Source organism: Hyaloscypha bicolor (assembly GCF_002865645.1).
Source record: "Hyaloscypha bicolor E unplaced genomic scaffold K444scaffold_57, whole genome shotgun sequence".
Classification (NCBI taxonomy): domain Eukaryota; kingdom Fungi; phylum Ascomycota; class Leotiomycetes; order Helotiales; family Hyaloscyphaceae; genus Hyaloscypha; species Hyaloscypha bicolor.
In genome coordinates, this window is record NW_020194559.1 from 583,439 (window position 1) to 599,107 (window position 15,669).

General features: G+C 47.0%; 1 protein-coding gene across 1 annotated transcript; it reads right to left on the minus strand.

Annotated features, from left to right (window-relative positions):
* Nucleotides 1-1,711: 1,711 nt before the first annotated feature.
* K444DRAFT_662915 (uncharacterized protein) lies at nt 1,712-14,946 on the minus strand. The gene is made up of 2 exons (XM_024886763.1): nt 10,455-14,946; nt 1,712-10,407 (listed from the first exon to the last, which is right to left on the minus strand). The coding sequence occupies exons 1-2, from the start codon at nt 14,922-14,924 to the stop codon at nt 1,798-1,800; spliced, it is 13,080 nt and encodes a 4,359-aa protein (XP_024737848.1). The 5' UTR covers nt 14,925-14,946; the 3' UTR covers nt 1,712-1,797.
* Nucleotides 14,947-15,669: the final 723 nt, after the last annotated feature.

Here is a 15,669-nt window from a genome sequence, read left to right on the forward strand (position 1 = left end):
TTATTTAATTATTCGGCTTCTAACTTAATTTGTTTTAATTACTAGTTAATAATTATAATTAACTGAATACTTTAACGCACTGAGAGAGAGACGTTCTTACGGCGACTGGTCATGTGCGCTCGGCGTCTTGGTATTGGTGGGGCTTTATAGCAGGGGAGGTTAAGCGTTCCAGTGTTTCGGGTCCATCGATTAGTTTTTGTCAATAATTGGTGCTGGGGCGCGCAGCGTTTGCCGGTCAAATTGTAACGAACCTGCGATCATAGGTCTGTGTTCTACAGGGCATTTTGCCGAACTTCACCCACCTAAAATTTCTCATCCTCTTCCACCCCTATTATGGCGCCTTCTACACCCCCACTTGACGACTGGCAGTATCAGAAAGGCTTTGAAATTGCGACTAAGCATAAGGAGGCCATACGCCAATTGCACTGGTTTGGAAAGGTACCAATTTGTATGCTTATTTTACGATATAAGGGGCTAAAAGAGAGCTCGATTCGCAAGATCCTTGGCTACCCTCACCCAGAACGACGACGCCCTAATCGAACAGGCCCTACCTTCCTCCTATCCGATCAAGAAGTTGACGAAGCTACCGTATTTTGCTTACAGCGGTGGGAGACACATATAATGAATTGGTGGAAGGTACGGGAGGAGCTTGGTTTGATATGCTCTCTATAAACACTCAAGCGCAGGATGTACCAACGAGGCTATTACCGTTGCGTAGCGTGTCAAAAGCCTTATTTAACTCTTGTACAAGTTACAGTACGATATCTCTGGGCAATCGCACATCTCTTCTGGACTGTGGAGTAGCTACGAGTCTTGTGGTCAGACGAAGTTACCTTCCTTGTAGGAGGACGATCCATAAAAGCTAGGGTTACAAGGAATACGAAGAAGGGACAATCGGAGAGATATTGTGAAGACTGTATTCAATACCAGTTTTACCGTGGTTATACGATACCTGTCAATGCTTGGGGGGCTATTGGATTTGGCTACAAAAGCCCCTTAATCTTTGTCGACGGTACAGGCAAGAAGGGGGCCTTTATACAAGTCGATTATCTAGTACAAGTCCTCAAACACCTTCAACCTATTCTCGACGCCTTTGCTCTTGTCACACACGCCCTTGGGCTTACGCCACTATTCATGGAAGATGGTAATTCAGCCTACGGCCACAAATCAAGCACGAACTGCTATACGCGATACCGTTCAAGGCACGGCATTATCCTCTTACCTCATCCTTCTACCTCTCCCGATATGAATCCTATTGAGAAGTGCTGGCGTTGGATCAAACAAGCTCTCCATCGACGATCCCACCAACCTACCACTGAGGCAGAGATGAGGCAGGCAATTTTGGAAGAATGGGAGGCGATACCACAGGAATGGATAAACAAGCTAATTTTGAAGCAAGAGCATTGGGTCACAGTTCTAATGCAGCGCCATGGCTGGTCTACTCCTAATTAAATCCTGCTTTTTACCCTAAATTTGATGATTTTGATGTAAAATGCCCTGTAGAGCACAGACCCATGATCGCAGGTTCGTAATGCTTCACCCTGATATTTGACGCCGTGATGGTTAGCGAGCTTGGCACACACATGTAGATACAATTAGTTTCTATAAGTGTTCCCTAATTTTACTGCTTTTAGACCAGCTCAAGAGAGGTCCTCACTTTGCTTTTACTTATGTATATTCAATTTAGGTTGAGAGATTGCCCATTGAATACCACCGAATAAATGAAGAAACTCAAGCAAATAAGTAAAATCTACATCCTACCCAGGGCTTGTTGAAGTACATAACTTTTTGATCCAATCAAAAATATCCATATTGGCGATCTCTTACTCCCCTCTGTTCAATCAACACAGCTTGACCTTCCAAAGTATCATTATCTATAACTTCCCTCGCAGTCAAACCGTAACCTTCCTGCTGAAAACGAGACGCTAAAATGCAAGCAGAAACGAGATCTGCGCCGGGAAGAGAGAAGAATGATGTCGATGGAGGTATATCCGACCACCTATTTTTGAATTGTCCCTTATCCAATACGCTGTGCCACAGAGATTGCAGTTTTGACTCCAACATACTCAAATGTCGAATACTGGCTACAGCTGACCCTGGAGTTAGTCCAGTCGAGTTGTTTGTGGCAGAAGGCGTAGAAGTTGAATCAACACTGGGTTCTCTTCCCTTCGCCACGTCAAAATGCGCGACGTCAATATTCGCCACCTTGGTATCGAGGATGTCAGAGAGCTGTGCCACTAGACGGCATAATATTTCAAGCCAAATATTTGCCTCTGGTTGGGAAATAACCTCCTCACAGTATCCAATTTCAACCTTCAGCTTTCCGTCCAACGTCATGGACAGAATCTCAATATCACTGGTATCAATAGCGTCTCTGTACGCAAATGCCTCACACTCCACACCATCCATCAAAACCTTCTTCTTCAACTCCGGGATGTTTTGGTGCTGTACCACTGAGCTGTATCGCGTGGAAGGGTGCCAGTCAGCGACTTTGACAATTTCTCTGAAGCCTAGTGTTTCGAATGGAATTGATGACAACTGTTGGTTTTGGATTTGGCGCAGGAGTTCCAAAACAGTACATGAGGGATCAAGGCGGACTCGCACCGGAACGATATTCAAACAGGGACCAACTACTCTATCCAATGAAAGACTACGACCAGAGACAAGATTTCCGAAGACGAGGTCGCTTTCGTTGGCGATATGAGACAGAACAATTGACCACGAGGCTTTGATAAACGTAGCGAGCGTGAAATCAGGATGAATTGAAGGTAGATCTATTATCTGATCGATGGTTTGATCCAGTGGCCTGCGGTATGAGGGGCTGAAATTACTCGCTATAGACGTCATTTTGGAGTTTGCTAGCAGGTCTTTCCAGTATTCTCGGGCATCTGTTTTGTCTGCAATAGCACTGATGAATGTCGAGAAAGGGGAGCTTGATGGGATATCTTGACCTGCGTATGCTTGGCTAAGAGACTTCCATATCGATGGAAATGAAATCCCATCATATTGAGCATGGGATATACGCATAACGAGTCGTTGGTCAGTCTTGTGGGTCAGGAAAACAAATTTGACGATGTTTTCCCCCAAGCGCAATTGCTGTTGCTTCTGAAACCATTGGTGCCAAGTGACATCGATACTCTCAACACATTTGATACGCTCAAAGTGGAGCAAGGGGTTCTTCAAGACCACTTGGAGAATTTCATTCCGATAAAGGACAAATGTCGTCCTAAGGATTGAATGTGATGAAACAACGTCACGACAAGCCTCCTCCAATCGATCTTCGTCAAGCTCCTTTGCAGGAATAAGATTCATGTAGGTGATGAATCCTGCATTCATTGACCCATAAGAAACTGCCCACGCTTGAAAGTCTGTCGATGGCATTACATCTTCAATTTGGCACTCTGGGTCAAAGAGCCTGGAACGGATCTCCTTGAAAAATGCATCAATGTTGGTATTGCAGAGAAGAGAGAAGGGCTTTGGTGCTTCTTCATGCAGCTGTGTCCCCGGTACGAGAATCTTCGCCATGCCATCAAGGATAGGAGTGTGGAAAATTGACGCTACTGAAAGCTCCCATCCCTGTTTTGAAGCATATCCTGCTAATTTCATTGCAGCGATCGAGTCTGCTCCAATATGGAAGAAATTGTCGTCAGCACCAATCTCTTCAACAGGCAGATTCAGCACAGTGGACCACATTTTCCGCAACTCCAATGCAAATCCCATTGGCTCACGTTTGGTACCGTCTGAGAGCGCGTATTGTGTTCTTTGTGTGTTCCAAATTACTGTAGCAAGTTCCTGAAGCCGCTTCCGATCCACCTTGCCGGAGGACGCGAAAGGCATTTCATTTATCGGGATCCAGAGGTTGGGAACCATGTACGTCGGTAGAGTAGAGATCAGCAACCTTTCAAGTGTCTGCAGATGCAACTTGAGAGCTGGTGTCATTGTGCAAGCTTCTGCAGACTGAACATCCAATTCCTGAGTGTCTTTGATGATGAGGACTGCGACTAATACCCGGGCGTCATCCGTGGTAATTGTCTCCACTACTGCTTGCTGTACGAAATGCAAAGCTCGCATGATATGGTGCTCAATTTCACCCAACTCAATACGATGCCCATTGATCTTCACCTGCATGTCTTTCCTACCAACGAAGACTATCGTCCCGTCAGGATCATACCGAACAAGATCACCCGTCTTGTATAGCTTGGAGCCACGTCTCTCAAGCCATCCGGGATTTTCAACAAAGGCTTGAGAGGTCTTCGTCTCATCATGGAGATAACCTCGAGCAAGTGTAGGCCCCTCTATGATTAATTCCCCAATGCAACCAATTGGGACCAGCCGTTCATGATTGTACATGTCCGCAATCCACGTCACACACCCGACAGCATGTCCAATATTCGATCTCGCAGCTGCCGTCATCTTCTCATTCATTACCGCCGAAAGCGATGACTCTGTCGGCCCATATCCATTAATCAAATGGAAATAGATTCTCCATCTCTCTACCAACGCGGGCGGAGCCGCCTCACCAACCACAATCACAGTCTCCAGTTGTGGAAGCTCCTCTGGTGACATAAGTGACAAGACAGAAGGCGTCAGCGCTGCCACAGTAACACCCATCTCATTTAACGCAATTCCCAACCCATTGTTTCGTCGAGAATCACTGCAGATGCATGTGCAACCACCCATCATGATTGAAGTAATTATCTCCAGACATATTGCGTCCACACTGTAAGAAGCAAATTGTGCCACTCGTGATTTAGAATGTATGCGGTGCACAGGGCCATGGGCGATAGCAGATGTTGAGTAAGCCTTGTGTTCAATCACCACCCCTTTCGGCTTTCCTGTGCTGCCACTGGTATAAATGACATATGCAGCTGTGTGAGGATCATCGTGTGGTTCCAGCTCCACGTCTCGCTGGTCAAATAATCCAGGGTCCACTACGAATGTAGTTTTGGCCAACCCTGAGCAGAGAACTGCAGTTTGTTTTGATGTCACTACAACCTCAGAACCTGTTTGTCGAATCATTTCCTTCCTTCGTTCTTCTGGATGGGCGGGATCCCATGGGAGAAATGCGCCGCCGGCTTTGAGAATTCCAAGCATCGCAACCACTACCCAGCCAGACCTCTCGAAGCACATAGGAACTATATCTTCCGATTTAACTCCAACTTGAATCAGGTCGTAGGCTAGATATGACGAAAGTCTATCTAACTCAGCGTGAGACCATTTCACATCCCACGCCCAGACTGCAGGTGCATCTGGTGTTGCAATCGCCTGGTTATGAGTGATCTCGTGGATACATTTCTCTATAACCTGTGGGACGTCTTTGTTCCATTTATCGAGTACATTGTAATCGTATGGGCTAACTTTTGATAGTTCTCCAAGTATATTTAACGACTCCTCACCGAGCTGTCTGAGAACATGCTCAAAGTGGTGTAGTATTCTGTGCATCTGGGTCTCGCTAACGATGGAGTCGTCATAGTAGCCAAATACATCCACACGTCCGTTGTCGATCTTACACTCAATGGCTAGTGGGTATGAACTGATGTTGGCAATAGGTGTCAAAACAGGGTCAAGGCCAAGAAGGCGATTATCGCTATTGTCGTCTTCCTCTGGTCGAATCACCAGAAGGCTCGGAGCATCGCAAGCTTTCATCGCATCTGTGCTTATGCGCCGAATGTTTTGCAGGCCATACTGCTCGAAAGGAATCATGGCACCTGTTTGGGATTGAATGGCTTGAAGGAAGTCTTTGCCTGATTGCTTTAAATCCACGTCAATACGAATAGGCACCGTCGCGATCGTTGGTCCTGTGATCCCCATGATTCCTTGCAATGGTGTGTTTCGCCCACTCAAAGTGGTACAGAAAACCACATCCTTACAGTTCGAGTAACTTCCTAGAGTTACGGCCCATGCACCGCGTAGCAGTGTAGAAGTGGTGATTTGAGACTCGCTCGGTCGCGAGATTGAGATGGACCGGCGAATTGTCTTTGTCTCTGATGGTGTATAGCTTGGCGTAGGTAGTTGTGGAAAATGTGAGGTATCCAAGTCCTTCAAATACGTTGCCCAAAATAAAGCCATTGATTCTTTGTTGTCATTCAGGATGTAATCAATGAAGCTATTGTATGGTGTTGGTTTGCTGACCAGTCTCTGCTCATAGAATCGGGTGACACTATCAAAGAGTTTAGGAAGGCTCCACGCGTCGAAGGTGGTGTGATGGAGTAAGAGAACAAAGTATTGACCACCATCAGCCGTCTGAACAATCATGAAGCGACTCAGCCTGGCTCCAAACCCAACTTGTAGGGTATTCTCGCGAAGAAACCCGTCGAGATCAGCCGTTGAATGGTTTTCAAATTTTGCAGCTTCCTTGACAACCACTTGCAACATCACCGAGCCTTGCAGAATAATCCGAGTCCTAAGGATAGTATGGAGTTGGCTGGTTGAATTCCATGCCTTCTTGAAATGTTCCAAGTCAATGGAATGCGGTATACGGAAGATGTACTGTGCCACATACGTCCCAGGTTGCTTCGTTGACAGAGCCATGAGCCCCTCTTGTAAAGGCGAACAGGGGTATAAGTCCTCAATCTGGCCAGCCATAATGCTGCACTGTAGAGCAACAGATTCCAAAACGTCAGTTTCGGACGATTCAATCAAAGCGAATGGCGCTACCGTTTCCTCATTCCCATTCGTCGTCTCCATCTCCTTCGCCATTTCGGAGAGCGTTGGATTATTAAAAATAGTGGCGACTGGCAGGCTAATATTCTGAACCCTGGCCGCTGCAGTGAGCTTGATAGCAGCAATTGAATCTCCTCCCAAACGGAAGAAATTGTCCTCTAGGCCAATTCGTGTCGTCGATATTCCTAAGAGACGGCTCCAAAGCTTCTGCAGTTGTTTCTCAGGCTCTGTCAAAGAACAAAAATCCAAGGGTTTGTACGATGGAAAAGGGGTTTGTAGCCTTGTCTCCTTCCAGTTGCTCTCCAGTTTCTCCTTTAGCGACTGCGCGTCGGTGTTACTTGTGTGGTGGTGTTCCTCTTCCCTGGCTTCAAAGACCATCAAGTCGCCAATTTTCGCATCGATTTTCCCGCTAATCTGCTGAAGAACAAATTGGAAGTCTTCCAGTACTGCATCCATTTTCTCCGAAGAGATTATTTGTTTGTCGTAACGAGCGCATAGGATACTTTCAGCCTTGGCTCCTGGCCTGTATTCTAATACTAATGGATAGGTATCAAAGTCCGCGTTCATGACATGCACAATCTCGGAGCCCATGAACTTGATTGAGTCGATATCAGTGTCCTTAGATTGTACAACAATGACACTAGTGAAAGCGGCGGCATCCTTATTCTTGCTATAATTCTTAATCACTTGTAAGCCAGCGTGTTCATGAGGAATCATTTCTGTGGCATGTTTTTGCAGGTCTTGTAGGAAGTCGGAGATTGGTTGTGACAAGTCTAGCTTAACACGAATTGGTACAGTCGTGATTGTAGGGCCAACAATTCTCGTTGCTTCAGCAATGGGAACATTTCGTCCACTTAAGACCACCCCGAATAGAACATCGTTGGATACCGTTGCTCGAGCAATAGTAATTGCCCAGGCAGCGCGCAGAATTGTTGACGGTGTTACGCCTGTTCCAACGACTTCCACGTCTTTCAATTTTCGTGTTATCGACTCATGGCCACGGCAAATATACCCATCGTGGACAGGGTCTGGGAAGTGGTGGATATTAGCACCCAGAAATTGTGTGTGCCAGTACTCACTGCTATTCCCGTTCGCCTCAGCCAAGTGCGCAATAAATCGATTGAAAGGTGTCAAGTGCTGTGGCGAGTGTCCACCATACAGCGCTTCTACCTGCTTGAACACGAGAAATAGTGACCAGCCATCATAGATTGCATGATGTACTGTCAAGCGAAAGAAGCATTCTTCTGGGCCTTCCAAAATCTCGAAGTGTTGTAGTGGCATGCCAAGCTGTATGGGTGCCACATTGTGAACTGCAGTGGTCGGAGATTCTTGAATTTGGCTGTATTCCCAATGTATTTTCTGCTCAACAACGGCTTGCAGGATGGTCAGGCCATTCACGACAATTCTAGTCCGGAAAACTTCAGTAGTGGCAACCACGTTTTCCCAAGCAGCCTTGAAGCGCTCAACATCCAGCCCACTCGGTAGCTGAAGTACGTACTGGGCTACGTAGCATCTAGGCTGTTTCATAGACAGGGCTATGAGGCCTTCTTGAAGCGGTGTGCATGGATAGATGTCGTGGATATTATCTAGTGAGAGCGCACACTGTAATGCTACGGAAGTGCGGATTTCTTCCGTGGATCCACGGATGCCTCGAAGGAGTGTAAACGGCTCGATGTTAACCACAGGGATTTCGTTCAGTGACCCTTGGGAATCGAGATAAGCCGCCATGCCTTGAAGAGTAGGGTCTTGGAAGACTGCCGAAACAGTGAGGAAAAGTCCTTCGTTGTGGGCGTTTGCTGTGAGCTTCATCGCAAGAACCGAATCCCCGCCTATTTTAAAGAAGTTGCTTTGTGATCTGATTTGTTGAGGGCCAATTCCGAGCACTGTGCACCACAACCTCTGCAGCATCTTCTCCGTCCCTGTTTGTGGCGCAACGTCTTGGGCAACGGCCTCGGCTAGTGAATATAGCGATATCTGATAGTGTGACAGACAGTCCACTAATTCGCGCAAATACGCCCGGTCTAGTTTTCCTGACAATTTCAACGGCATCTTCGTTAAAGGTATGAACATATCAGGGACCATGTATTTAGGCAGTGAAAGCAGCAGCGACTGGCGAATTTCGCAAAACTGGTATCTGGTCGTTTCATCCATCTCCAGGATGGTGTCGCCTGATGACTGACCAGGCAGGACGATGAAGGCTATCAATTGTCCACGACCCGCAAGAAGTTTTCGAAACACAACCGCAACCTGACGATGATTAGGCAAGAGAGAACGCACACCATCCTCAACTTCGCTAACCTCTACTCGTTGACCGCGAATCTTCACTTGTGATGTATCCTTGCGACCAACGAAAGACATACTCCCGTCAAGACTATACCGTACTAGGTCACCTGTCATGTAGATATGCGGATACTTTGTCTTGAGCCACGAAGGAGGCTCAATAAAGGCCGCAGCTGTCTTTTCTGGATCATCGAAGTATCCACGAGCGAGAGTTGGGCCATCAATAAAGAGTTGTCCAAGAGCTCCTGGAGGAACCAGGTTTTGGCAACTGTCTAGTATCCAAACTCTACATCCTACTGGATGACCGATGTTAGATGCAACAGAGTTTATGGCATCCAAGTTCAACGTCGCGGCCACCGTGGCTTCTGTTGGCCCATAGCCGTTGATGAGATGCGTGGAGCAGTTCGCCCAAGAACGGATTTGTTCTTGAGACATTACCTCCCCAGCAACGACGAGTGTTTGAAGGCAAGGCAGATATTCTTTCAGTAGGACATCTGCTACCAAAGGGGTCAAGTTGGCCCATGTTATTTCAAGATCGCGCATGGTTTTTGGGAGATTGCTCGACCTATCAGCTTCAGTTGGTACGCAAACTGTGCCACCCGAGATCAATGTTGTAAGGATCTCCAAAAGGCAAGCGTCGAAGCTGTATGACGCAAATTGGAGGACTCGCGAGCTGTTCGTCATCTCCAACGGCCCGCTATGAGCCTTTGCGGCAGACACAAATGCGCCATGTTCGATGACAACTCCTTTCGGCTTTCCGGTTGAGCCAGATGTGAATATGATAAAGGCAGCATCCGTAGATTTCAAGCCATCTGCGAGGGTAATCTTCTCTGACTCTCTCGATCGCTCAACTATATCTGGCCCAACCTCGAAAACAGTCCCGACAAACGACGACGCAAGTTCTGTTTGCTGCCGAGATGAGATCACAACGGTCGGAGAAATCTGAGCTACGATCTCTTCCAGCCTGGCTTTTGGATGTGACGGATCCAACAGGACGAAAATGCCGCCTGCCAGCATCACAGCAAGCATTGCCACGGTTGTCCATCCCGACTTTTCGAATAGAAGAGGAACCACTGCCTGGGGACCCAGTCCAATATCTAGTAGGCCCTTTGCGACCAGGAAAGATATTTTGTAAAGTTCGCCGTATGAAAATGATGCATCCCAAGCATCGATAGCGGAAGCTTCGGGGCAATAAGCAACTTGTTGCTTAATGGCAGAGTGGATGCACTCGGTTGATCTTTCAAGCTCCTGGGCCGCAAACGATAATATTGCATCCCGCCCTTTATTGCCGACGCGATTGACAGTTCTGATATCCTGGGAAGGGTTGTCCGCAAAGGCGCTCAGAACTGCGTTGAGTGTGTCGATAACGTGTTCGGCATGATCTCGCGAGAGTAGTTCCGATTGAAAGTCCATCTTCACAAAGATCTTCCCATCAAACACGTGTACGCCGACGGCTAGGTCATACTGAAACAACGTTAATTCATTACTGCCGAAGTATATGGTCCACGTACCTCGCTTGGGTCATACTCTCCTATCTTCTCAAATTCAATGCTGGATTTCACTGCGACTTTGCTTGCTTCATGCCGTTGATAAGAAATGATCGTGTTGAACAATGCGGGGACCCCGAGAACGTTATGTACATCTCCAAGAGAGCAAAATTCATGCTCCAGACACATTAGAGCATCAGCCTGCATGGATTCAAGTGCGGACGAGACCGAATCCATCTTTGATAGATCGGCACGGCATATTAGCATGTTCGAGAAAGCGCCAACGAGGTCTTCGATACCGGGGAGGGGAACATCCCGACCAGAAACTAAATAGCCGAAACAGACATCATTAGTGCCAACGTATGATTGTAAAACTATTGCCCAGGCGAGTTGGAAGAGCGTTGACATTGTATAATTTTCTTTCTCGCAAAATTCCCATAACTTCTTGGCTTGGCCGGGGGAAATCATAGACCCCATGCTCCGTAGTTCTTTTTTCACATCTGAGCTCACCTCGAGCGTTGGAAACAAGCAAGGTTCAAGATCTGCAAGGCGTACCTTCCAGAATCGGAGAGATTTTGTGTGGTCCAGGCCACGGAGGAGTGATATGTAATCTCCGTACGATGATGCAGGAGCAGGCGGCAATCGATCGTCATACGCCAGGAGAATGTCGCGGATGATGTTGTCGATTGAAAGGCCATCCATGACCAAATGGCTAATATTCAAACTGCTGAATACCCTCCCGTTCTCAGCTTCATAGATCGTAAATTGGAGGGGAAGTTGAGCCTGGCCATTTAATTCACCGCATGGCTGATGTAATTCAAGCGATTTGCTAACCCATTGCCGTTTAACAACTTTTACTTCGACGTTCTTCAATACTACTTGATGGAAGGACTCGTTTGCTGTGACGTTTTCCACAAATATTGTCCGTAAGCAAGGGTGGCGAGAAACGACCTGCCGCCATGCGTGCTCAAGTCTCTCTATGTCAACCCTTTGACTTCCTGGGCTTGACTCTACTTCCCACAAGGTATGAGTGTTGTAGCTCGCTGAACCTTTGACCTGACTTATTAAAATTCCTTGTTGCATTGGAGCACAGGGATATATGTCCTCAATCTCAACATTTGCAGTCATGCCCGGATGTGATAATACCTTTTCAGCTAAAGTGTCCAGAGAACCATACGTCAATCGAGCTTTTGGAAAGTCGCTGAGAGTGTACTGGACTGGTAACTGCCTGATATTCTCTGCCAGATCTTTGAGACACTGTTTAACTGATACGTTCCACTTCTGAATGCGTTCCTGATGAGCCATGCGGGAATTAAATTTGAAGGAGAACCGGAGGCGGCCCTGCTCGACATATGCGTTGACTTCAAAGAGACTGAAACGGGTCATTGACTTGGCTGCAGATTCCTGCATTGATGACTCAACCTGCTCCAAGAGACCATCAGGGCGCTCCAGTTGCTGGTACAACCCAGAGTAGTTGAAAACGAGCTCCATCGGTCCATCTATGGCTAGTGTCTTCCTCCCCTCTGGATTTAGGTATCGAGATGCGAAATAGCCCCATCCTTTGTGTGGAATCGCTTGCCGGACATCTTTTGTAAATCGTACCACATCAATTATTGTATCGTTGTCACCAATTGGGATATGGAGTGGGCAAAGTGTTGTAAACCATCCAACTGTTTGAGAAATATCGATATTAGAGTCCCACACCTCTCGACCATGACCTTCCACGTGTATTGATGGGGTTTCGCGTTCTGGAAATGCTTCTCGGAAAGAATAAAACAGAGCTGACAAGAACAGATCCATCGGCTCTGTTCGAAGAGCCCTATGGCAATCTTCACCCTTCAGGAGCGAGGTTGTCAATTCTTCATCTAGCTCAAAGACTTCTTCACGGGTGTCCCTATGAAAATTGTGTGCAATGTCCATCTTCCAGAATTCGGGGTTTGGCGGTTCGACTGCGAATGGGTATGCGGCTCCAGGAGTGAGATGTTCTTGGCTGTATTCTGCCTGCAGTATACACCAATTTTGAAAAGACACAGGGACATCCGGGAGACTATCTCCTGGCTCTAGCGATTGCTCTAGGTCGTCGAATATGATCCTCCACGAAACCAGATCGACCACAACATGGTGAGCAATAACAGAAACAAAACAACCTTGCTTTGTATAAAATAAATCACAGACGAGGACCGGTCCATTCATGATGTCCAGACTTTCCTGTCGCGAATTCAGGATGGGGAGAATTGCATCGAAGGATGCAGATTTGTGATATTGAAAGCGGTAGGAGCCAGACACATTGTTCGTTATTCTCTGTACCCATAAGCCAGTTTTATCAACGACGAAGCGGGCACGGAGCATAGAATGTCGCTTTATGACCGCTTCCAACGCTCGCTGCATCTCGCTCGACTTAATCACACGTTTCGCTCGCAGAAGAAAGCTCTGGTTGAAGTGAGTTTCTCCGTTCGGTGATGTTTCGAAGAACATTTGTTGGATTGGCGATAACTTGAATGGCTTCTCAATTGACTCCTCTCGAATAGGAGCAAATTTGACGCTGACCACGACCTGTGGAAGCAGTCGTGAGATAGTTTTCCATTTGAGGATGTCTTGCACGGCTATTTTCATTCCTTTTTCTCGACACTTTGACACTACTTGGATTGCTGATACCGAATCTCCCCCGTAGGAAAGGAAGGACTTATCCAGGAGTATCTGATCGGATGGTATATTGAGAACTTTTGCCCATATTTGTGACATCATGAGCTCCAGTTTCGTCCTTGTTGTGCGTCCATCTCTGTCATCCTTTCTCGTTTGAATATCAAGTAAGGTTGCATCGTCAAGGCCTCCAATCCACTCAGTCATTTGAGATCTGTTGACCTTTCCAGAAAGCAGAAGTGGAATGGCCTCAACCGGCAATATGACAGCCGGAATCATGAAAGAGGGCAAGCTGACTTCTGCTCTCGCCATGAGCCTAGAAAGATACTCCTGCGCCTTCACCGATTCTACCCCCCGAAGAAGCCGGAGATCTTTGGTATCCACCATCTTGTTCGATAATGTCTCTAAACAAACGATTCCGACTAAGCGGCAAGCATATGGACCAAAATTTGGCCACACTACAACCGTTTGTGAGACTCCATCTTCCCCAGCCAGGCATTGCTCAATTTCCCCAATTTCAACTCGCTGGCCTCGAATCTTGATTTGCATGTCCTTGCGACCAACAAAATCCAAAGTGCCATCAACATTTCGGCGCATCAAATCCCCGGTTTTGTAAAATCTTTGTCCAGGCTTTTGCCAGGTGGTGTTGTCAATGAATGCAGCTCTCGTTCTTTCTGGATCGTTCAAATATCCTCGAGCAAGATTGGGCCCTTCGATTAGTGCCTCTCCGATTTCGCCCTCGGGAAGAAGTCGATTATGGTCATCTGGATCAATTATCCACATGTGACATCCAACAGGAACACCAAGATTTGCGGGCCCAGCCGCCTCAGTCACTCGAGAGTTGACAGTTGCAGAAACTGAGGCTTCGGTTGGGCCATATGCACATAACAGATGTGGAATATCGGCCCAATCTTGAATCTGAGACTTCTGCATTGTCTCCCCGACCATAACGAGGGTCTTCAGCAGGGGAATGGCCTTGGGAGCTAATAGAGCTGCAACAGTGGGTGTGAGGATTGCAAGATCTACTCTCAACTCGTGCATTGCCCGAGCAAGATCATTGACGCGATCTATCGCGCTTGGTACACAACAGCAGCCGCCTGACATAAGAGTCGTTAATATTTCGACGAGACTGGCATCAAAACTGTAAGATGCAAATTGCAGGACCCTAGATGTCGATTCGATCCGGTGAGCTGGACCATGAGCAACAGCACAAGCGCAAAATGCCCGATGCTCGACAACCACACCCTTTGGCTGACCAGTACTTCCAGACGTGAAGATCACGTACGCTGCACTACTTGGTTGCGACGAGAAAGAGGCAGCATCGCTGGGCGCTGGCAGCTCATCAAATGTAGAGGAGCTCACTGGAAGCAATTTCCGGACCAGGGGCCTGCAGAGATCGGTATATTGAGTTGAGGTGAGGATTAAATTCGCGCCAGTCTGGTGGATTATTTGTTCCAGTCGCTTCACGGGGTATGAAGGGTCCAGGGGTACAAATGCTCCTCCAGCTTTCAACACTGCCATCATGGCCACAATTGTCCATGCTGATTTCTCGAAGCAGAGTGGCACCAACACTTCCGATCCTACGTTTAATGAAACGAGCCGAAAAGCAAGCCTCGAAGATAGCGTATCCAGCTCCGAATAAGAAAACTGTTGATCCCAGCCACAAACAGCTTCCGAGTCCGGACTCTCCCGTACCCGTTGAGCGAAGACTTGGTGAATACATGACTCCCCCATCCCTGGTACCGTGGTTGTAGCCGCTCGTTTCTGGTTTAGATGGAGCGTGTTCTCTGAGTGAAAAACATCGTGATGTGAGTTGAGAGCTGGGCTTTGCAGCATATGAGTCTCTTGCGCCATGACGTAGATTGATATTCCCAGTGTTCTGCTAGGATACGTTGCCGTTGGAATGAAGCGCTCGATGATTGCCTCGATCTTGTCAGTCTCCAGAGTGAGAATTAAACTGTATAATGTTCCGTTCACATCAACATACACATATCTCTCTAACGTATGATGCGTAAGGCGACACGAGTGACCGCCTTAGCCTCCGTAACGGGAGAGTGGACGACATGAATTAGGCGAAGAAGGGAAACAACGTTGTGAATATCGAAGATAATGTCAAAAGCGCCCACAAAAACACTTCCGCCGACATACCACCGGTTTCGTGCTTCTCGGAGAGCGCTATCAAGGGTCAGCCATTGGCTTCAACATTGAAATCGACATCCTTGCGGAGAATCAAGCCAGGCTAGTTAAAAACCATTGTTCCCGAGTCGATCATCGAAGAAGTGTACCGTGTAGCGAGGAGGATTCGTGTCGCGCTTAATTGAGTTTGCGTTTGCATGGTTCTAGGGGGAAAAGTAAAACGACAACGCCCCGGGCATCGATTGGGAGCTAGACTAACCGACTAAAAGCCTTACTAACCGAAAGTAGAGTCGCTCATATAGGAATCACAAAAATCTGGTTTTCTCTTTAAATTTAATTTGATTTATAAGGAATTAATAGAATTTAATACATTATTTTATTCTATTATAGAACTAATTAAGGTTTCTTAGAATTTAAACTTCTTATAAAAATACTAATTCGTAATAATACTTTAAATTAAAGA